The 22575-nt window shown below is 47.7% G+C and overlaps 1 protein-coding gene across 9 annotated transcripts in view; it reads left to right on the top strand.

Moving 5' to 3' along the window:
• PECAM1 (platelet and endothelial cell adhesion molecule 1) overlaps positions 1–18369 on the top strand; it is a 108225-nt gene extending 89856 nt beyond the window's left edge. For 7 of the 9 annotated variants that reach the window (XM_030922497.1, XM_030922499.1, XM_030922496.1 and 4 more), the window contains 2 exons: positions 10825–10847; positions 17025–18369. In XM_030922497.1, coding sequence (XP_030778357.1) covers positions 10825–10847; positions 17025–17054 — 53 coding nt within the window. In that variant the 3' untranslated portion in view covers positions 17055–18369. The remainder of the gene's footprint in view (positions 1–10824; positions 10848–17024) is intronic. The other 2 variants (XM_030922495.1, XM_030922493.1) reach the window with 1 other exon arrangement.
• The last annotated feature ends 4206 nt before the right edge of the window (positions 18370–22575 follow it).

Genomic DNA, 22575 nt, shown 5'->3' with positions numbered 1-22575 from the left:
GGCCCGGCCCAGACCCACAAAACTAGTCTCTGGAATCTGAACTTAGCCAGTCTCAGATGTTTCTGATGCTGCCAATATTTGAGATCACTGTTTGTGTTTCGTTTTGTTTTTTGTTTGAAATGGAGTCTTACTCTGTCACCCAGGTTGGAGTACAGTGGTCCCATCTCAGCTGACTGCAACCTCTATGCAACACCCCCTGGCCCCTAAGGCTTGTGATTCTCCCAAGTAGCTGGGACCACAGACACACACCACCATGCCCAGCTAAGTTTTTGTATTTTTGGTAGAGATGAGGTTTCACCATGTTGCCCAGACTGGTCTTGAATTCCTGAGCTCAAGCAATCCACCCCCTTCGGTGTCCTAAAGTACTGGGATTACAAGTGTGAGCCACTGCGCCAGGCAAAAAGCATTGTTTTAAAAGAACCATCCAATTCTCTGAAGACCCTGCTTTTTATCTGAAACACTGATCACTCCTTACTTCACTTTATTTTTTATTTTTTTATTTTTTTTGAGACAGAGTCTCGCTCTGTCACCCAGGCTGGAGTGCAGTGGCCAGATCTCAGCTCACTGCAAGCTCCACCTCCCGGGTTTACGCCATTCTCCTGCCTCAGCCTCCTGAGTAGCTGGGACTACAGGCGCCCGCCACCTCGCCCGGCTAATTTTTTTTATTTTTTAGTAGAGACGGGGTTTCACCGGGTTAGCCAGGATGGTCTCGATCTCCTGACCTCGTGATCCGCCCGTCTCGGCCTCCCAAAGTGCTGGGATTACAGGCTTGAGCCACCGCGCCCGGCCTTTACTTCACTTTTAAAAGTTGGTATATTTGTAAGGAGAACAGAAACTCAACCCCTTGCGGAATTTGACCCTGAATAATTATTGAATAACCAATTCTCTGGGGAATTTTTGGCTCCAGTACCTCATTTCACACTCTCCATATATTCAGAGCTAACAAAATGCAAATCTGACAATAAATAGGCGTTCTCTATTTGTCTAGTGTAAGGGAAAGTTATAAGTGAGGTAGGGTTCAAGGTTGCTCCCATTGTGCAATTGTACAAAAATGCCCCTTCTGCTTTCTTGGCGGTCCCTGAGATTGTTCACTTTCTTGGACAGAGCTGAAGAGTTCACTTTTAGTTGCTTTGGTTATGCAAAAGCTCCTATTTGAGCACTTACTGTATGTGCTAAGTGGTCTAAGTACATCATCTCTTTCAATGGGATTTGTCAATGAGATTCACAACAAATCCCATTTTACAGTTGAGGCTACTGAGGCATAGAGAGGTTAAGACGCTTGCCCAAGATCACACAGCAAGCAAGCCCCTGAGAATCGTTCCTCCCCGGAGTGGACTCCATGCTCTTGATCACTGAGGTGTACTGTCTTCGGTTTTGGGAAGTGGGATGGTAGAAGGTGAAAGCTGCAGGGATCCTCACTGCAGGAGGCCAGCTCCTTCCCACCTCTGCCTCGAGGCCTCCAGCGAGGTCTGTGATCATCTGAGGCTACTGGTTGGAGGCCCTTTTATAGGTGGAGGGAGGCACCTTAGTGTGCGTTCTAGAGTCTATATAGGAAGGGAAAAACTTAACTTTTTTTCCTTTACTCTCCTAAGTACTCCGACTGGGGCCCTGCGAATTGGACAAGCAGATTAACAAGAGAAAAACAGAGTTTATTAACATACATAATGCAAATCACACAGGAGAAACATCAATGATGAGTAACTCAAAGGGGCGGTTAGCACTTGGGGTCTATAAAGCATCTTAGGTGATAACAGTGGCTTACGCCTGTAATCCCAGTACTTGGGAGGCCGAGGCAGGTGGATCACCTGAGGTCAGGAGTTGGAGACCAGCCTGACCAACATGGTGAAACCCCATCTGTACTAAAAACACAAAAAATTATACAGGCATGGTGGTACATGCCTGTACTGAGGCAGGAGAATTGCTTGAACCCGGGAGGCAGAGGTTGCAGTGAGCTGAGATCACGCCATTACACTCCAGCCTGGGCAACAAGAATGAAACTCTGTCTCAAAAAAATAAAATATATATATATATATATATATAAAGCATCTTAACAAAGAGCAATAAATATGTAGAGGAATGACAAGACAAAGGAAAAATGGTTTTTGGCTTCCCAGAGTGGCAAACTAGGGAAGTGAATCAAGTGGCCACAAAGCTTCTATGGGGACATTTACAGCAGGCGTCTTTTCTTAGGAGTTTCTGCTTTTAGGGTTGGGCATGGTGGTTCATGCCTGTAATCTCAGCACTTTGGGTCTTTTCTTAGGAGTTTCTGCTTTTAGGGCTGGGCATGGTGGCTCATGCCTGTAATCTCAGCACTTTGGAAGGCTGAGGTGAGAGAATCGCTTGAGCCCAGGAATTTGAGACCAACTTGGGCAACATAGTGAGTCCCCATCTCTACAAAAGAAGTAAAAAAAAAAATAAAAATAAAAAAATAAAAATCAATAGAAAAAAAAATTAGCTGGGTGTAGTGATACGTGCCTGTAGTCCCAGCTGCACAGGAGACTGAGGCAGGAGGATAGCTTGAGCCTGGGAGGTGGCGTCTGCAGTGAACCGTGATTGCACCACTGCCCTCCAGCCTGGATGACAGAGTGAGACTGTGGGTTCCAAAAAACTTAACTTTTTCCCTTTACTCTCCTAGGTTTTCTGACTGGGGCCCTGTAAATTAGACAAGACAGATTAACAAGAGAAAAACAGAGGCCCTCTTTGTTTTTCTCTTGTTAATCTGTCTCAAAAGAAAAAAAAAAAGGAAGAAGTAGTTTCCACTTTTAGTCAGATGAAGAAGCTCTGGGAAGACTTCTTTCTACATCTGAACCAGCTCAAGATGATCCTTATACCAAACGGCCATATTTTGTGGTGGCATATTCTGATTTCCTTCATCTGCTTTAGGGCAGCTGGCTATTCAAGTGGGCTCTCTCGTGGTCTCCAGGTTGGTGTCTGGGCTGTTGGAACCTGACCCCTCCCTCAGGCTGAAACCACAGGCATTGTAGAACCCATTCTTGTAGGATTTGAAGCGGTGTAGGGCACAGGCTTTGCTGGGAGACATCGCAGTCCCTGTTCCGAGGCAGCCCCCAACCAGCTGTGTGACTGTGACCAAGATGTCTTACCCCTCAGAGACTCAGTTTCTTCAACTGTTAAATGCAAATGGGGTTAAATGAGATAGAATCATGGGAGATGGTACTGGTTATCCCCACAGTTATGGTATTATCCCTGCCACAGAGTGAGCATTTAATCAATTTCAGTTTAAAAACACAGGAGGAACTTGAGCCCTACAGAATTCAGTGTCTTGCCCAGAGTACTACTAGAGCAGTCTCCTGACTCCCAGGCCAGGCCTCCCACAGCACCACCTGGGCCACCTGGAGTCGGGGCTCTGTCCCTCTGCAACCTGGTCTCTAAGCTGGCAGACCATTAGGGAACCTGCCAGGTCTCTAACCTGCCCAGGGGTGAAGGTAGAGAGAGCCCTGGGTCCTGCATGGGCTGTAGCCCTTGGGGCCCGCAGCTGCCTGCAGCTGTGTCTCCAACCCACCTAGAAGCCTCTGGTCCTGGAAGCCAAGGGATTTCTTGTTTCTCAGTGCTTCCTTGAGGAGAGGAGCCCGTAGGACATGGCTGATTCTCTCTCTCTTTCCTTTTCTTTCTTTCTCTCTTTCTCTCTTTCTCTCTTTCTCTCTTTCTTTCTCTCTTTCTCTCTTTCTCTCTTTCTTTCTTTCTTTCTTTTTCTCTTTTTCCTTTCTTTACTTTTTCTTTCTTTCTCTCTTTCTCTCTCTCTCTGTCTCATTCCTTACTTCTTTCTTTTCTTTTCTTCTCTTTTCTTTCGTTTTTGTAAGACAGAGTCTCACTCTGTTACCCAGGCTGGAGTGCAGTAGCACAATCACGATGCACAGCAGCCTCTACCTCCTGCTCAAATATTGGCAGCATCAGAAACATCTGAGGCTAGCTAAGTTCAGATTCCAGAGACTAGTTTTGTGGGTCTGGGCCGGGCCTGATATTGCTGCTGCTGGTTTGCTGACTGTAATCGGAGGAGCCATCCTTTTACATTTATTTATTTATTTTGAATAAATAAATAAAGCACTTACTGAGTGCTTAATGAACCACCGCTCCCAGCCGGAGTAGCTACCCTTTGCAGAAATGTCCTGGACCATTTTAATGATTCCCTTTTCAAGAATCCACTTAAATAGAGGTCTGCTGTACAAAGCCGAAGTGGTGGGATTTAAGCGTGCGCCACCTGAATGCTCGTTTTTTCTTTCTTTCTTTTCCTCTTATTGGTTTGCTAGAAAGCAGGCATCCATTTGAGGAATTTTTATCCTAAATTCTCTGGGACTTCCTTAATATAAACCATCTTCTAAGTAATCTCTTTTCCTCCACTCCCTACATGAAATCAGAGAGATTCTCTCTTCTCTGCCTGGGGGAAGGGAGATGATTCTACAAGGAGCCAGATCCTTTAGCCAGCAGTAACCCACCCGCTTAGGCTTCTCCCACACTCATCCTCAACCTCTCTTTGTTCAAGTCCTCCCCAGAGCCCAGAGCTCATTAAGGATCATCATTTCTTTATTTCTTTTTCTTTTGTTCTTTTCTTTTCTTTTCTTTTCTTTTTTTGAGACGGGATCTTCACTCTGTTGCTCAGGATGGAGTGCAGTAGCGTGATCTTGGCTCACTGCAAACTCCAGCTCCCAGGTTCAAATGATTCTCCTGCCTCAGCCTCCTGAGTAGCTGGTACCACAGCTACTGCCACCACGACTAGCCATTTTTTTTGTTGTTGTTGTATTTTTAGTAGAGACAGAGTTTCATGATATTGGCCAGGCTGATCTTGAACTCCAGACCTCAGGTGATCCACCTGCCTCGAACTCCCAAAGTGCTGGGATGACAGGCATGAGCCAGCACGCCCAGCCAGATCATCATTTCTTATACATCATCATAACCATCCCCAGATTCTTTCTCATTGCTAAATTCTTCAGCAGCTCTTTCCTCTGGATATTATTCCACCTCTATAGACTGCAGATTTCTTTTGTTCTGTGTTGATTTTTTTCTCCCTATACTCTAATTCTCTTGTGGTTGGGAGAGTCCCTTCCTCCTTGGTCACAGTTACAGCTAATATGTATTGAGCACTCCCTGTGTGTGAGACACTTGGAGCCCTACCTTAATCCTCAAGATCATCATACGGCTGATGGGGGTTCTATTATTATTCTTGCTCTGCAGATGGGGAAACGGGCCCAGAGGTTAATTAACTTGTCCTTGTTCCACAGCCAGTGGTAGAGCAGGGATTGAACCCAGGAGGCCTGGCTGAAGTCATGCTCTTCAAAGCCTTCCTGTTCCCTCTCTTTTTTTCTCTCAATTGGTTTGTTACCAATTGCTGTCAGTTGTTTGTTGCCAAACCAATTGACTGCATTCTTCTCTGTTTTCCATCTTTCTTAGTCTAGTTTTCATGTTATCTGCATAATTGGAGAACTCTGTCTACTTTTTTTTTTTTTTTCTTCCAGACAGGATCTGGCTCTGTCACCCAGGCTGGAGTGCAGTGGCATGATCTTGGCTCACTGCAACCTCCATTCCCTGGCCTCAAGCATCCTCCCATCTCAGCCTCCTAAGTAGCTCGCATCTACTTTAGACTTTAAGAGTAATATTCTACTGTGGCCTGGGTGGCCCTGGGCGAGTCGTAGAGCCTCTTGAGACCTTGATCACCTTCTCTGTAAGATGAGGGATGGTCTGGATGCAGGTCAGTGGTCCTCGGGCTTTATTAAAACATCGATTGTTTGGCAGCACCCCACTCCCTGTGAATTTCCCATTCACTAGGTCTGGAGCGGTGCCAAAAATGTGCATTTCTAACAAGTGCCCACATGCAGCTACTGCAGTCACACTAGGGCCCGGGCTTTGAAAACCACTCTTGATGCTGTGTGTTCCTTTCCGGTTGTGCCAGGCTAAGGCTCCGTTCTTGTTGGAAGGAGTAGGGTCTTTCTCACCCTCCAGAAATCCTGGAGGGATCTTGCAGCATTGGTGGGCAAGTAAAACCCAGAAATACTGTGCTTATTGGAGGGAAGGTGGTATTGAGTGACCCCCCTAAAACAGGGGGGCCGGTGTGGGGTAGGTCTTGGACAGATCAGTGAGCCAGCTGGGTGCAGAGTGGAGTCTTTGCTGACCTTTCTTCCTCTTGTTCGCCATCATCTTCTAGCCTGCAGTACTTCAGGGTTGCCTATTTTGGGAAATGGCTTACAGGGCACGGTTCTGGCCCTTAAACCCCCTTTCACCCCCTGACTGATACAAAACAAACCCTCCCCTAGATAAGCAAAGGGGCATGGGGCAGGCCTGCCTCCAAGGAGCAGCCCCAGGGCCGAGGAGAGAGAGCTGGGTGCTGGCACAGGAAGCTGGAGTTCGATGGGAAAGCTTGCAGACAGCGGGGAGCTGCCTGGTCTTTCCGGTCTTGGCTTTTGGCTCTAAGCACAGCTTTTTTTTTTTTTTTTTTTTTAATTGTTGTATCATGAGGCCCCTTCCACTCAGCTGCCTCCCCGCTTTAGGGGGTGGACACAGCACTGGCAGGGATCCTGTGTGTCTCAGTTTCCCTATTGACTTTCTATGGCCTAGAGATATACAGTAGAATTCTACACTATGCTTTTTTCCCACCTTTTTTTTGAGAGAGGGTCTCTCTCTGTCACCCAGGCTGGAGTGCAGTGGCACAATCTTGGCTCACTGCAACCTCCGCCTCCCAAGGCAGGCCCCTCTGACTCAGCTGGGACTACAGGCGTGCACCACTGCACGCAGCAAATTTTTTTGTATTTTTAGTAGAGATGGGGTTTCATCACGTTGACCAGGCTGGTCTTAAACTCCTGAGCTCAAGCAATCCGCCTGCCTCAGCCTCCCAAAGTGCTGAGATTGCAGTGCCTGGCCCACTTTTTTTTTTACTTTTTACAATTTTATTCTTAAAATTGTGGTAAAACACATATCACATAAAATTTACCATTCTAACTCTTAAGTGTCCAGTTCAGTGGCACTAAGTACTACACTTTTGGTTGTCACTGCGTGGTGGACAGAGAAGAGAATGCTACTGCGTCTCATGGATAGAGGCCAGGGATACCACTAACCATGCAACAATGCACAGGACAGCCCTCTCCCCACCACAAAACACCACCCAGCCCAAAATTTCAACAGGGCCACCATGGAGGAACCCTGGCTAGAGGAATTTACCTCCTGCAACTCCTCCAACAGGAGAGCTGGTTTTTCTCTCCAATGCCAGCTCTCGCCTGCCCTCTGTCTTGGGAGGTGACTTGGGGCACATCTAACCTGATTACTGTGGCTCTGGATGGGTGCTGAACCTTGCTCTGGGCACCAGCCAGTCAGAGAGGCCCACCTCCCCATCACAGAATCTGTTCACTCAGCGGTCCATCTTCTACTTTTTTGTTGCTGTTTTCTGGTTTTTTTTTTTCTTTCTTTCTTTCTTTTCAAGACTATATCTTGCTGTGTCACCCAGGCTGGAATGCAGTGGCATGATCTTGGTTCACTGCAACGTTCGCCTCCTGGGTTCAAGTGATTCTCATACCTCAGCCTTCCAAGTAGCTGGGATTGCAGGCACGCACCACCACGCCCAGCTAATTTTTGTATTTTTAGTAGAGATGGAGTTTCACCATGTTGGCCAGGCTGGTCTCAAACTCCTGACCACAAGTGATCTGCCCGTCTCAGCCTCCCAAAGTGCTGGGATGACAGGCGTGAGCCACTGCGCCCGGTCTACCTTCTACTTTCTATTTGCCTGGAATTCAGACTTCTAGGATGTTGCTTAAGGAGGCAGAAACCCTAGTCCTCACCACATCCCCTGCCACCCAGTATACCAAGAATGACTGGGCTGCGAGTAGCCGTGACAGGAAATGGCTGAGAAAGAACCGAAGAAAAGGAGGCCTCTGTGCCAAGTCTCCCATGGGAGGAAGAGAAGAGCACTTGAGGATCAGTCCCCACCCATCCTGTGAGGCCCAGAGCCAGTGAGGCCAGAGGGGCACTGCCAACCTTACCCCTAGGGAGGCATTTCCTACTTTGGCGTGCAAGATGGTAAAAGAGCATCCCATGAAAAAAATGGATGCTACCTCCAATTCTACTTTGGTGGTGACTGCTCTGTTACCAAAAAAACAAGAACTGCAAGTGTGTGTGGAGTGAGTGTTCCATCAGTATTTGAGATTTTAGCATTGTGTCTTCAGATTGCTTTAGAAAATGCTGACTTGAGGTTCTTTCTCTGTTGGGGAGGAAGTTCCAGAGCCCTTGGGAGAATAGGAGGTTCCAGCAATCACGGGGTCCTTTGGGTCCTTGCAGGTCAGATTTGCGTTGGGGATGCTGTCCCCAACCTCACTCAATGCATGGAAGTTGACACAATGGCTCAACATTACCCTTGGGCTGATTCATCATTTGGCTGTTGACGCCAGCCTCTGGCCCAGCCGGGACAGAAAAAGGGCCTCTGAGGAACTTCTGGCTCTGTTCCCTCTATGGGGGAGGAGCAATGGACTTGTGATAAGACAGGGTGTTAGGGTGAGGTGGACTTGGGGAAACAGGATATTTCTAAATTAGAGAAACAGAAGGGTTGTGACCCCCGCTGTGACAGATGGGCCCTGAGCCTGCCCGTGGTCCAGGAGGAACTGTATGTGAGCTTGGGGCTGGCTCTATACTGAGGCCCCTTGGCATGCTTTTCTCGATAAGACTGAGGACTTATGGCCCTCCCACCATTCCCTCCACCACCTTCGAGAACAGCAACCATCCCCAATGCCCACATCACTTCTTGGGGTCTCTCCCAGGCAGCAGGTGAGGTTTCCATGACTTCTCTGTCTTCAAGTCAGGGTCCACAGTCGGCTGTTTGGGAATCTGCCCCAACATATGGGCCGCTGACCATTGGGTGGGGGTCCTGGGGCAAGCCATACCCATCACTTGCCTCTCATAGTGAAGACCATCTCTAATGAATGCAGGCAGGGATCACCCACCACCCATGCAGAGCTTCCTGCTCTCATTGGCTTTTCTCACCCTCACTGTCCTCTTGCTGACATCTGGTTGGGACCATTTGCGCAACTGCAGACTGGCAGGGCCAGGCAAACACAGCAGGTCGCCTGCCAGGAAGGTGGTGTGAGACCGGGCGCGGTGGCTCACGCCTTGTTATCCCAGCACTTTGGGAGACTGAGGCAGGTGGATCACCTGAGGTCAGGAGTTTGAGACCAGCCTGGCCAACATGACTAAACCCCATCTTTACTAAAAATATAAAAATTACCTGGGTGTGGTGGTGGGCACCTATAATCCTAGCTGCTTGAGAGGCTGAGGCAGGAGAATTGCTTGAACCCAGGAGATGGAGGTTGCAGTGAGCCACTGCACTCTAGCCTGAGCGACAGAGCTAGACTCCGTCTAAAAAAAAAAAAAAAAAAAAAAAAAAAAAAAAAAAAGAAGGTGGTGTGGGCTCCTGGGCAGTTGAGAAGAGACTCCTGAGGGGAAGGGAAGGGGAAAGAGTTGCCCAGACCTGCTAAGAGCATTGGCAATGCTTCTGCCTCCTGCTCTGTTGAGTCTGCTCCTGGAAGGGATGGACAAAATAGTATGAAATCTAGAAATAGCTTTATTCCCAAAGAGGATACTGGTGGTGTTATTGAAAAGAGCAAAAACTTGGAAAGAACCTATATTTTTAAAGTAAGGAATTGGTGAAGTCAATAGTTGCACATCCATTTAACAATTATTTAGTAGCTAATTGGACAATTATGCTTAAGAAGTTATCAGAAGTTTATAAAGCCATGTTACATGAAAAAGTTAAGTTATAAAGTGGCATATACTGTATAATTATAACTGCTCCCCTGCCTCCCTGCCCCCCAAAAAGTCAAATCATAGTGGAAAATGACTAGAAAAAAAAAAAAACATCAACAGGGTTTGGAGAATGAGGCCAGAGATCATTTTTATCTGCTACTTCCTACTTTCCCATAGTTTTCATTTTTTTTTCTTAAAAAAAAATGTGCTACTAATTTTTTTTTTTTTTTTTTTTTTTTTGAGATGGAGTCTTGCTGTGTCGCCCAGGTTGGAGTGCAGTGGTGCGATCTCAGCTCACTACAACCTCTGCCTCCCAGGTTCAAGTGATTCTCCTGCCTCAGCCTCCCGAGTAACTGGGACTACAGGTGCCCACCACCACACCTGGCTAATTTTGTATTTTTAGTAGAGATGGGGTTTCGCCATGTTGGCCCAGCTGGTCTCCTGGCCTCAGGTGATCCGCCCACCTCTGCCTTCCCAAATGCTGGGATTATAGGCATGAGCCACGACACCTGGCCATGATACTACATTTTTAAAAAACTGTTTAAAATATTAAATGAGACCGGACATGGTGACATAGCCTGTAATCCCAGCACTTTGGGAGGCTGAGGTTGGCGGATCACCTGAGGCCAGGAGATCGAGACCAGCCTGGCCAACATGGCGAAACCCCATTTCTACTGAAAATACAAAAAGATTAGCCAGGCATGATGGTGCGTGCCTGTAATTCCAGCGACTTGGGAGGCTGAGGCAGGAGAATTCCTTGAACCCGGGAGGCAAAGGGTGCAGTGAGCCGAGATGGTGCCACTGCACTCCAGCCTGGGTAACAAAGGGAGACTCTGTCTCAAAAAAAAATAAAGAAAATTTTAAATGAAGTGCCAGGGACTTTATATGCATGTCATGTGGAGCTAGAGGGTCCCGGGGAACCTGTCTGTGCACACAGGAGCCATAAACCTCTAAGGGCACCTGCGGGCTGATGTCTCCTGGCTCTTGCCTCCTCCCTCTTTTCTCGGCCTGCTCCTGCCCCTGTGACGTTGTTGGGGCGGTTGAACTGGGTTCTTTGCATTGCTCACTGCCATGTCATCCTTTGTTTTGCAGATGCCATGGAAAACAGATACTCTGTAAGTACACATTTCATATACATTATATTTAAAAGTACTCCACTGAACAGTGAAATATTTCCAGACTCACCCATGTCCTGCATTCCCACGAATTCTTCCCCACTCCCTACTCTGTTTCAGACCAGGAGCCCTGGGCTTCTCTGACTAGCCTTGACCAGTTCTGATTTTGAATATTCTCTCTTGCAATTTCCATCATTACATCTCAGCCCACATGTGAGGGATTGGGACTCCAGGGTGCTTAGCACCAAACAAGCAAAGCACACATTTCGATTAATGGCAGAGTCTAGGCTCTGGAAGTGAGGCAGATCTAGGGCGTATGCTTGGAGGAGTGGAGAAGCTGACAGCTCAGTGCAATTTAGCCGATACCAATTACCCACTACACACCAGGCCATCAGCTGCAGGAGACACTCAAGGTTCTCCTTCTCAGTTCACCTTCTGTTGAGGGAATCAGACATGTGATCACTTATCATAAAGCAAAGTGAGCTATGCCAGAGCCTATGGGAACACAGAAGAGAGACCTGGCTAGTGGCCTCTTTCCCAAGGAATCATTTGGATGGGCCGTGAAGAGTGAATGGAGCGATGGCAGCATCGAGGGAGAAAGATCAGGAGCACAGGGGTGAGGGATGACCAGTTTCAAGCAGCGTGGGATGGGAGAAGAAGAGTGTGACAGTGACAAGTGATGGGAGAAAGATAAGTCAGGGCTTAAATCCAAAGGACTTACATGCCTTGTCTTGTTAAGAAGTTTCATTCTGTAGGAAATAGAGTTAGGAATCTGCTATTTGGCAGATGGGAGGGTTTAAGAAAGACACAGAGACACGTTCAACTTTTGCAAAGACCTGTCTTCCACTCCTTCCACTGAGGTCAGGAGTTTGAGACCAGCCTGGCCAACATGGCTAAACCCCATCTTTACTAAAAATACCAAAATTACCTGGGTATGGTGGTAGGCACCTATAATCCTAGCTGCCTGGGATTTTATGTGTGTGTGTGAGCTACCCAGCAATGCAGGAGTTAACTGGGCAGCTAATATCTTAAGAAATGAGGCATTTGCCATATAAACTTCTTTTCGGTCTGGGAAGAACCTTCAGCAAGATTTCTGGTAGCTCTTCCAGTGAGCCCCTGGCTTCCTTTGTTTTGCCCATGTCTGGACTCTTGTAAAACAGAGCTCATTATACCTTTGACAGACAGGAAGCCACTGATATTCCTTTTATGGAAGAAAGCTATGAATTTAAGGAAAAGAGGAATGAAATGAATGGTTGTTTTTTTTGTTTTGTTTTGTTTTTTTCTAGCCAGAACCCACTCAGACTCCTGAAATCAGAGATTATTGTGTCACTGGGACAAGGAGCCCAATTGGCAGATGAGGAAACTGAGGCCAGCGATGGTAGAACAGCATGCCTGGGGTCACCTGGATAGCTAATAGAGTGAGGAGCCCGGGCCTCTATACTCCGTGGCCAGTCCTCTGTCATGACAGAGACTCCTTCCAAGATGTGAAGTTGCTGTTCCAGCAATAATCTCTTTGAGAGAGTGGAAAATGAGGTCTTTGCTCCCTGGGCAGTGCGGGACACAGATGTGTTCTCCTGGAGCGATAAACATGGCTGGGTCCACCCAAAACACCCTGTAGGACCAACTTATTTACTTTGTCTTGGATCCAAAGGGTGTCTCTGGACAAAGGCTCTGAGCTCCAGATCAGACAGAACTTTCCCCAGAAGCTGGCCCTTGGGCATCAAAATCTGCTCCCAGGATGGTCCTGAGAGCTCACCCATGGCTGGTCCTGTCCCCCCAGAAAAAAGAATAAAGTCATCTGGTGGGAGCACAGGGTTTCCAGCCATTGGGAAAGGAATTTTGAACCTTTAAGCAAATGGGTTTTGTTTATAAAAGAAGCAGGTATAGCTTCCCTAATAATCAGCTGGTGTGGGTCAGGAGAAAATTAATTGAATTGCCTAGTGGGGAAATGGGAGGAGATTTCCTTCCTGAAATCAAACCTGGCGATCATTCCCAGTTGTTTAATGGCCGTTGCCTCTGAAAACATTGGAGGAAATATCTTAACAATGAGATAGCCACTTAGCCAAAGACTAATTTGGTATTGTTTGACTTGCTTCAATGGCACATTCTGACTTCATTTTTCCTCTGCCATTTTTACCTTGTTTATAAATTGTGTGTGTGGCCGACGTAGACAGATAGCATGGAAGAGAACACCCTGTACTTAAATGAAAGGGGTGAATCTGGACCTATGACAGTCTTGGGATCTTGGAGAGAACCCTGCCTTCTTACAGAAAGAAAGGCAATTGCCAGCTATAGCTCACCTCCCCACTTCCTGGAGGCCAGGAGGCAGCTGGGCTACAGTGGAAACTGCCCAGGTGATAGGATCAGGGGATGGGAGGGGAGCTCCAGCTTTCCAGCTGTCTTTTGGGTGATCCTGTCTTCCTCAGGCTCAAGCTTCCTATTCTATAAAGTGGAGGAGATGGTGATGACAATGATGATAACAGTAACCTCTTAGGATTTTCTTAAGGATGAAATGAGCAACTGCAACCACCATATAAAAGCTGTAAGCTGCAAACCACCACATACAAGCTGGTTGATTTCAAGCTCTTTTCATCACTTGCACAATAGTAGGTGTGGATGGGGGAACTTAACTTGATTTGGCCATGAAATGACCCTGCCACATATGGAGAACGTAGCAGTTGCTTACCTAAGGCATAGGATTCAACCAAGGCCAGGCTTTGACTTAGGAATCAGAGACCCACATTAACACTTGACTTCCTGCTTCTTAGCCATGTCACCATGGACAGATTTCTTGGTCTCTCAGGACCTCTGCTTCCTCATCTGTAAACTGGGAATCATAAACTCCCTCATCTGGTTGTTGCAAGGGTTGAATGAGCACCTGGCACAGACCTGGTCTATTGCAAGTACCCATAGCAGCACTTTGTAGAAGCAGGAACTGGAGATCCCAGAGTGTGTTGAAATCAAAATGACACCATATTCCGGGTACAAGGCAGGGCGATTTCACAGCTGCACTTGAGTGGCTGATGGCTGGCTTCTGATTTAAGCACAGCAAGCCCAGGCCTTGGATGTGAGCGTGTTAACCTTTACTTCGAAACCCCTAAGGCCCTGTTGACTGTGGCCCAGCCCTTCCTGTCTGTGGCTTTGGTTCTGCAGTGGTGCCCCAGGCATTGACTGCCCCCACAGAGGGAGAGCAGAGGTGTCTGGGGAGGGACTTGGTCTGGGGCCCGCAGAAAGGCTGGACACCAAAGTCATGTCTCCCCCATCCAGGCGGAGCAGAGGAAATGGAGCAGGGTGGCTGCCAGCGCTGGCAGGCCTCCAGCCTCTGGGGCCAGCACGGCTTGCTTGGCCCACTTGCATGGGGCTCTCCTGGCAGAGGAGGGGCCAGAGCCTTGGCTTTCTAGTTGGGGTACCTCAGCCCTGGGTCATCCTCCGGCTCCTGCTCCTGCTTTGCTGAGTTCCACCTGCAGCAGTGTCCTGTGTACATGGATTTCCAGAATAGTGGATTTAGGTGTTGCCTGCTCTTCAGGGCCCACTGTTGCCCAGGAGCCCCCTCTACTCTGGTATCTCCCAGCATGCCTGCTCTTTTTCCCTGCAAGGGCTCCTTCCATTTGTCAAAATCCAGTCTTTAGGCTGACTCCAGAGTTGCTTCTGTGAATCCCTCACTGCCCAGCCCAGAGCCCTCTCACTGCCTCTGAACCCCTTCCACAGTTTGGTGAGACCTCTTATACCTTCTGCTTCATAGTGGTGTTATCAATAATTGATACAATATAAAATTCTTGGGAACAGCTTCTTGCATCCCCAGCATAGAGAACAGCATATGGGTCAGATAAGGGTCCAGGCACTGATAGGTGGATAGGTGACACAAATACCATTTGAAGCTGTTAGAGAGCACGACAGGATGGCAGAAGGAATCCAGGAATCCTTTTGTGGGTGTTTTCTTTTTGTTTTGTTTTGTTTTTGAAATAAAGTCTCACTCTGTCACCCAGGCTGGAGTGCAGTGGCACTATTTCAACTCACTGCAACCTCCACCTCCCAGGCCCAAGTGTTCCTCGCACCTTAGCCTACTGAGTAGCTGGGACCACAGGTGCACACCACCATGCATGCCTAATTTTTGGCATTTTTTTATACAGACGGGGTTTCGCCATGTTGCCCACACTGGTCTGGAACTCCTAAGCTCAGGGGATCCACCCACCTTGGCCTCCCAAAGTGCTGGGATTACGGGATTGAGCTACCATGCCCAGCCAGGAATCCTTTTTGTTAAATTGTCATAAAATAGACATAATATTAAATTTACCATTTTCTTTTTTTTTTTTTTTTGAGACAGAGTCTCGCTCTGTCGCCCAGGCTGGAGTGCAGTGGCCGGTTCTCAGCTCACTGCAAGCTCCGCCTCCCGGGTTCACGCCATTCTCCTGCCTCAGCCTCCCGAGTAGCTGGGACTACAGGCGCCCACCACCTCGCCCGGCTAGTTTTTTTTTGTATTTTTAGTAGAGACGGGGTTTCACCATGTTAGCCAGGATGGTCTCGATCTCCTGACCTCGTGATCCGCCCGTCTCGGCCTCCCAAAGTGCTGGGATTACAGGCTTGAGCCACCGCACCCGGCCTCCATTTTCTTTCTTTCTCTTTTTTTTTTGAGATGGAGTCTCACTCTGTCGCCCAGGCTGGAGTGCAGTGGTGCGATCTTGGCTAACTGCAAGCTCCGTCTCCCGGGTTCACACCATTCTCCTGCCTCAACCTCCAGAGTAGCTGGGACTACAGGCACCCGCCACCATGCCCGGCTAATTTTTATATTTTTTAGTAGAGACGGAGTTTCACTAAGTTGGCCAGGCTGGTCTTGAACTCCTGACCTCATGATCTACCTGCCTCGGCCTCCCCAAATGCTGGGATTACAGGCGTGAACCACTGCGCCCGGCAAATTCACCATTTTCAAGTGTATACTTAACCATTTTCAAGTATATAATTCAGTTGTCTTAGGTCCATTCACATTGCTGTGCAACCATCACCACTATCCATCTCTAGAGCTTTTGCTTTTGCTTTTTAAGTGAAAGCAAGTTTATCAGAGAAGTAAAGAAACAAAAGAATGGCTACTCCATAGGCAGAGCAGCCACTAAAACGCTGTAGCCATTAAACACTAACTCCCCATTGCCCTCCACCAACCCCTAGTAACCACTGTCTACTTTCTGTCTCTATGAATTGGACTATTCGAGGTACATCATATAAGTGGAATCATCTATTTGTCCTTTCATGTCTGCCTTATTTCATTTAGCGTAATGTTTTCAAGGTTTTTCTGTGTTGAAATATATCAGAATTTCATTCTTTTTTTAAGGTAGAATCATATCATTTTAAAACATTTAAGTTGGACCATCTAAGTTCAGTCCTTCATTTTTAAAATAAAAAACAGACCTCAAACAGGTACATCTTATGTTAGTTAGAGGCAGAACTGGAGCTAGAAGCCAGATCTCTTACAAAATTTCCTTTCTTCTTCTGTGGGTAAATGGGGCACCCTCGGGGCTCTGTGCTGGGTGTACATGGGTGCTTGATGAAGTTACTTGGTGGACTGATGTGATTGGTGTCCAACATGTATGCTGGGACAGAGGCTATAGTCCCTACAGAGCAGGCATGGAGAGGAGACATGCATATGGGCAGGAGCCAGGAGAGGGAGGGTGTAGTAAGCAGAGATTGCGCCACTGCCCTCCAGCCTGAGTGACAGAGTGAGAATCTATCTAAATAAAAAAAATTGCTTGCTAAAGAAGTGGTCTCCTGAGGTCTTAAGACGCTCCTGACAGTGTCTTGAGTGGGTGGGAGAGAGGCTGCAGTCATTGTACTGTGGAATTTCACAGGTGAGAACCATGCCTAACCAAAATCACGTTCCCTGTTTGCCTCAGTGACACAGCTACAGGGACCCTGGTGGGTGTTGTATTAAGTAAAATTTGACCTTTACTCTTTGCAGATCTGTGAAATGTTGTCTTCTGAGGGGCCACATGCATCTGTAGTGCTGAGGACTCCTTGGGCCTCTAAAGTCACAGAGAGAACCCTGCAGGGTGGGGGACCAGTGCGTGACAGCCCTGCTTTGCATTTTCTTCGAGAAATGCTGTCTGCCATTTTGTATTTCTCTCCACCAGGGCAATCTTCAATCTTGAGAGGTGTGATCATAACTTGCCTTGTTTCTTGTCACTACAGAGAACGGAAGGCTCCCTTGATGGAACTTAGACAGCGAGGCCAGATGCATATCCCTGGAAGGACATCTATGTTCCAAGAAGAGCAGATGATCCCTATATTTCAAGAGCTCTGTGCACTTATTTATGAACCTGCCCTGCTCCCACAGAAAACAGCAATTCCTCAGGCTAAGCTGCCGGTTCTTAAATCCATCCTACTGAGTTAATGTTGGGTAGAAAGAGATACAGAGGGGCTGTTGAATTTCCCACATACCCTCCTTCCACCAAGTTGGAGCATCCTTGGCAATTGGAAGGGCAGAAGAGGAGATCCAGGGCAAACAGGCCATTGGGATATTCTGAAACTTGAATATTTTGTCTTGTGCAGAGATAAAGACCTTTTCCATGCACCGTCATACACAGAAACCAATTTTCTTTTTTGTAGCCAATCACTTCTAGCACATGGCCTGGTTAGAGGCTAGTTTTTTCTCTTTTCCTTTGGTCCTTCAAAGGCTTGTAGTTTTGGGTAGTCCTTGTTCTTTGGAAATACACAGTGCTGACCAGACAGCCTCCTCCTGTCCCCTCTATGACCTCGCCCTCCACAAACGGGAAAACCAGGCTACTTGGGAGCACCGCCTTTGAAATACTGACCTGAAGACACGGTTCATTCGGGCAAAGCACATAACAGAAAATGAAGGTGGAACAAGCACAGACGTTCTTAAACTGTTTCTTTCTACACTCTTTTTCTTTTCTTCTACCATGCTGAAGGCTGAAAGACAGGAAGATGGTGCCTACAGCAAATATTATTCTTAATTGAAAAATTGAAATGTATATGTTTCTTACTAATTTTTAAAGATTTATTCCTTGCCAGGGCAGGCGAGGTGGTTCACGCCCGTAACCCCAGCACTTCAGGAGGCTGAGGCGGGCAGATCACCCAAGGTCCGGAGTTTGAGACCAGCCTGGTGAAACCCTGTCTCTACTGAAAATACAAAAATTAGCCGGGTGTGGTGGCGCATGCCTGTAGTATCAGCTACTCAAGAGGCTGAGGTGGGATAATCGCTTGAACCCAGGAAAGAGGTTGTAGTGAGCGGAGATTGCACCACTGCACTCCAGCCTGAGTGACAGAGCGAGAATCCATCTCAAAAAAAAAAAAAAAAAAAAAAAAATTGCTTGCTAAAGAAGTGGGCTCCTGAGGTCTTAAGGCGTTCCTGACAGTGTCTTGAGTGGAAGAGAGGCTGCTGTCACTGCACTGTGGAATTTCACAGGTGAGAACCACGCCTAACCAAAATCCCTTTTCCTGTTTGACTCAGTGACACAGCTGCAGGGACCCTCGTGGGTGTTGTATTAAATAAATTTGACCTTTACTCTTCGCAGATCTGTGAAATGTTGTCTTCTGCCACATGCATCTGTAGTGCTGAGGACTCCTTGGGCCTCTGAAGTCACAGAGAGAACCAAGCAGGTCTATGTTTTTGTTTTGTTTTGTTTTGAGATGGAGATTCGCTCTTGTTGCCCACGCTGGAGTGTAGTGGCGCGATCTCGGCTCACTGCAACCTCTGCCTCCTGGGTTCAAGCAATTCTCCTGTCTCAGCCTCCTGAGTAGCTGGGATTACAGGCTGGTGCCACCACGCCTGGCTAATTTTTGTATTTTTAGTAGAGACGGAGTTTCACCATGTTGGCCAGGCTGGTCTCAAACTCCTGACCTTTGGTATTCTGCCCACCTCGGCTTCCCAAAGGGCTGGGATTGCAGGCATGAGCCACCATGCCCAGCCTAGATTCTTCTGACAATATGATGAAAGCTGTTGGTTCCTTTCCCCAACACACACACACACACACTTGTATCACAAAAATGTCATACAATTTCCAAGTTTTCAGAGTGGTGGGCTCAGATTGAGGTCAAAGGATCAGACGACCTCTAACAGCCTTCACATCTCTGTTGATGATCTGGGGACAGCTGGAGCCCCTGTGTCCAGGGAGTTCCTTAGTCCCTTGCCCTTACCAGAGAAGGGCAATTGCCACAGGAGCTGCAAAAACCCTATTCCTGCTCTCGGTGCCTTATGCAGCACGACTGAATTTTTTTTCTTTTTTTTTTTTTTGTTGAGACAGGGGCTTGCTCTGTTGCCCAGGCTGGAGCGCAGTCACCGCAGCCTCGAACCCCTGTGCTCAAGCCATCCTCCCACGTCAGTCTCCTGGGTAGCTGGGACCAGAGGCCTGAGCCACCATAGCTGGCTAATTTTTTAATTTTTTTGCAGAGATGAGGTTTCATCATGGTGCCCAGGCTGGTCTCGAACTCCTGGGCCCAAGTGATCCTCCCTCCTTGGCCTCTCAAAGTGCCGGGATTGCAGGCATGAGCCACCATCTCCGGCCTGTGGAGCACACACGGGTTTAAAATTACTTTCCCTTCCGCCTGTATTTCCAAGGAGGAAACTTCATGCGCAGGGATCTTTCTTAGTGGATTTAATTCTTAGTGGATTTAATGGCTAAAAGGTCTGTCTGAATCCAGGACGCTGGCTTCAGCCTTCCTATGCAGCTGCGGTAACCCCAAGCCTGAGACATCCCAGGAGCACCCACTCCACTTTTCTCGGCCGCGGAACTCATTAGTTAGAGCGCCCTCTTGTGTCCTCACGTGGTAATCGGCCATTAAAGGACTTAAAACGGTCCTTAGCCAACACACAGAACTTTCCCTCTTCTGACCCCAAGAGGTCAGCCACCCATTTCATGAGCATATACTGGTGGCCCCATCAGCGTTCTCTGATTGGCTAACTGAACTCACTCCCCAGCCTAGACTCAAGAGAGGCCAAGTGACGCTAAGGTCAACACTCACTAAAGCAATGACTCTCGGGCGATTTTGTGTCCCGTTGGTTTTGGAATGGTGTCTGGAGACATTTTTGGTTGTCACAGCTGGGTGGGTGTGCTCCTGGCATCTGGTGGGTAGAAACCAAGGATGCTCCTAAACATCCTACGGGCACAGAACCGTCTCCCATGACCAAGCATGATCAAGTCCCAAATGCCAATAATGGCCAGGTTGAGAAACTCTGCATAGAAGCATCCAGTTATTTGTCTGTTTGCTCAACAAGCTTGTGCTCATCGTGCTCTGTGTTCCTGACACTGTGCTGAGTGTTGGGGGTGGGACGATTACAAGAGTTACATGGCAGCTGTCCTCCTGGAAGGTACAACCCAGTAGAGATGCAGACGAACAGAGAGCCAATTACAAAGCAGTGTGACAAGCGTCATGCTGGAAAATTAAAAGCTCAAACAAGGGCACATGGGAGGGGCTTCCAACACAGACTTTGGGGAATCCAGGAAGGTCTAAGAGAAAGATGAGTCTCACCAAAGCCTTGACCACAGGCAGAGGGTACCAGGTGGAAAAGGTGGGGTGAAGAGCATTGAGGACAAAAGGAGAAAGTGCAGGAAGGCCCTGAAGCAAGGAAGTGGGGGGTGCCCTAGAGGGATGGCAGCAGGGCAGTCTGTCAGACTGAAGTGGCCTCCAGCCCTAGAGGCCAATTAGTCTTCCTCAAAAAGCTGCCGCTGTCCCCTAAGAATTGCTGCCATGCTCCCAATGGCCTGACTCAGTCTTAGAGAGTCTTACGGAGAAGGTCTCTGAAAGGTACACAGCAAGAACTCTCCCCAGCACAGCTGTTTTTAAGACTCTCCACTAGCGTCATTAGCGTGTTGGGAGGAAACCCTCTGCCACAGAGGCCAGCTTCAGCCTTTGCCTAACACCGCAGGGGCAAATGGAAAGGTAAACGGGAAGGAGATGTCTCCTCAGCAGGTTATTTGCGGACAGTCTCCCCTGCAGAGGATCTCAATCTGGGGTCCACAGAGTGGACATGTTAGAGTAGGGAGCTAGGCAAACATGAGCAGGACAGGAGAGGGTCCCCACAGGAACGTCAGGCGACCATCAGGTGATGGTCTCTGTAAAACTGTCTCTGTAAAATAACAATTGGTTGCAGCCAGTTCCAAGCAAGCACAGTCTCTCAATAGATACAAAACACCTGGATCTGGTGATCAGCCGCTTCCCAATAAGATCTCAGGAGCTGGGCAAGCAGGCTGGAGCATGCGCACCAAGAGGCAAAATGGCAGAATTTAACCAGTGTATGACTTTGCTCTGGGAACGCACGCCTGGTAAGGGAAAAATGCCTCAAGTGAGCATGCGCACAACTTCAGTAATCAGACTGTGCTTGTGACCCCTCCCAAGTGCTGGCAGGTCACCACATACGCGGACAGCCTGCGCCAAGGGAAGAATCAGGGGGAGATGAGATGTAAATCCCAGAACCATGCCAAATATATAACACCCCAAGTTAAGGGTCAGGCAAGGCACTTAGATCTCTCAAGTTGCCTGTCTGACCCAAGCATACTGTACTTCCTTTTGTTCCTGCTCTAAAACCTTTTAATAAACTCTCACTCCTGCTCTAAAACTTGCCTTGGTCTCTCCCTGTGCCTTAAAAAATCACTTAAAACCACCTCTGCCCCTCAGCTGAGTTCTGTCTTTGAGAAGGCAAGCATCGAGTTAGCTGCAGACCCGTTGGATTCACCACTGGTAACAGAAGTTGGGGTAAGGCGTGGGGCCTGAGAATTCTCTAAGCGTAGGTGCAAAAGGTTATGAGGGTGTGCAGTTTTCTGTGGGAGAGAATCCATAGCTTTTATCCATGTCTTTGTTTGTTTTGAGATAGAGTCTTGCTCTGTCACGCAGGCTGGAGTGCTCTGGTGTGAACATGGCTCACTGCAGCCTTGACCTCCCGGGCTCAAGCAATCCTCCTGTCTCAGCTTCCCAAAGCTAGGACCACAGGCGCCCACAACCATGCCCAGCTAATTTTTAATTTTTTTGTAGAGATGAGGGTGTTGCTATGTTGCCCAGGCTGGTCCCAAACTCCTGGGCTCAAGTGATAAAACTCCTGCCTCAGCTTCCCAAAGTTCTAGGATCATAGGTGTAAGCCACCACGCCTGGCCTTTTATCAGTTTCTTAAAGGGAGATAGGGTTCAAAAAAGGCTTAGGAACTTCTAAATAATTAAAAACTCACATATGCTTCATATTATTTGATGTCAGTTAAAACCCCAAAATAGTGATCAATACATTTCTTACCAAAGGATCTACTTTAAAGACAGTTTTACATCCGATATCCTCAGCAAGACTTGGCTTGCCTTCAGAAAATTGCTCAGAATAAGGAAACAAGTGGTGATTTCAACATTTGAAGGGGGTAGCCCTCATCTCTCAAAAGTAATAAGCTATTAGAATGTTTTGGAATACCAGACCAGGTGCAGTGACTCATGCCTGTAATCCCAGCACTTAGGGAGGCAGAGGCAGAAGGATTGCTTGAGCCCAGGAGTTTAAGTCCTGCCTGGACAATATAGCGAGACCCCATTCTCCACAAAAAGAAAAAAAAGAAAAAAAAAAGAATATTTTGGAATATCAAAGAACCAGCAGTAAATCTATTGAAAAACTTCATAGTCCAAAGTATTTCTAAAGCCTAAATTGTCCCTTCATATATATTTCATAATTCAGTAAGAAGTGAACTCTTGGCCGGGCGCGGTGGCTCAAGCCTGTAATCCCAGCACTTTGGGAGGCCAAGACGGGCGGATCA

This window comes from Rhinopithecus roxellana, chromosome 19, assembly GCF_007565055.1.
Source record: "Rhinopithecus roxellana isolate Shanxi Qingling chromosome 19, ASM756505v1, whole genome shotgun sequence".
In the NCBI taxonomy this organism is placed as follows: domain Eukaryota; kingdom Metazoa; phylum Chordata; class Mammalia; order Primates; family Cercopithecidae; genus Rhinopithecus; species Rhinopithecus roxellana.
This window is presented reverse-complemented; position numbering and strand designations above follow the sequence as displayed.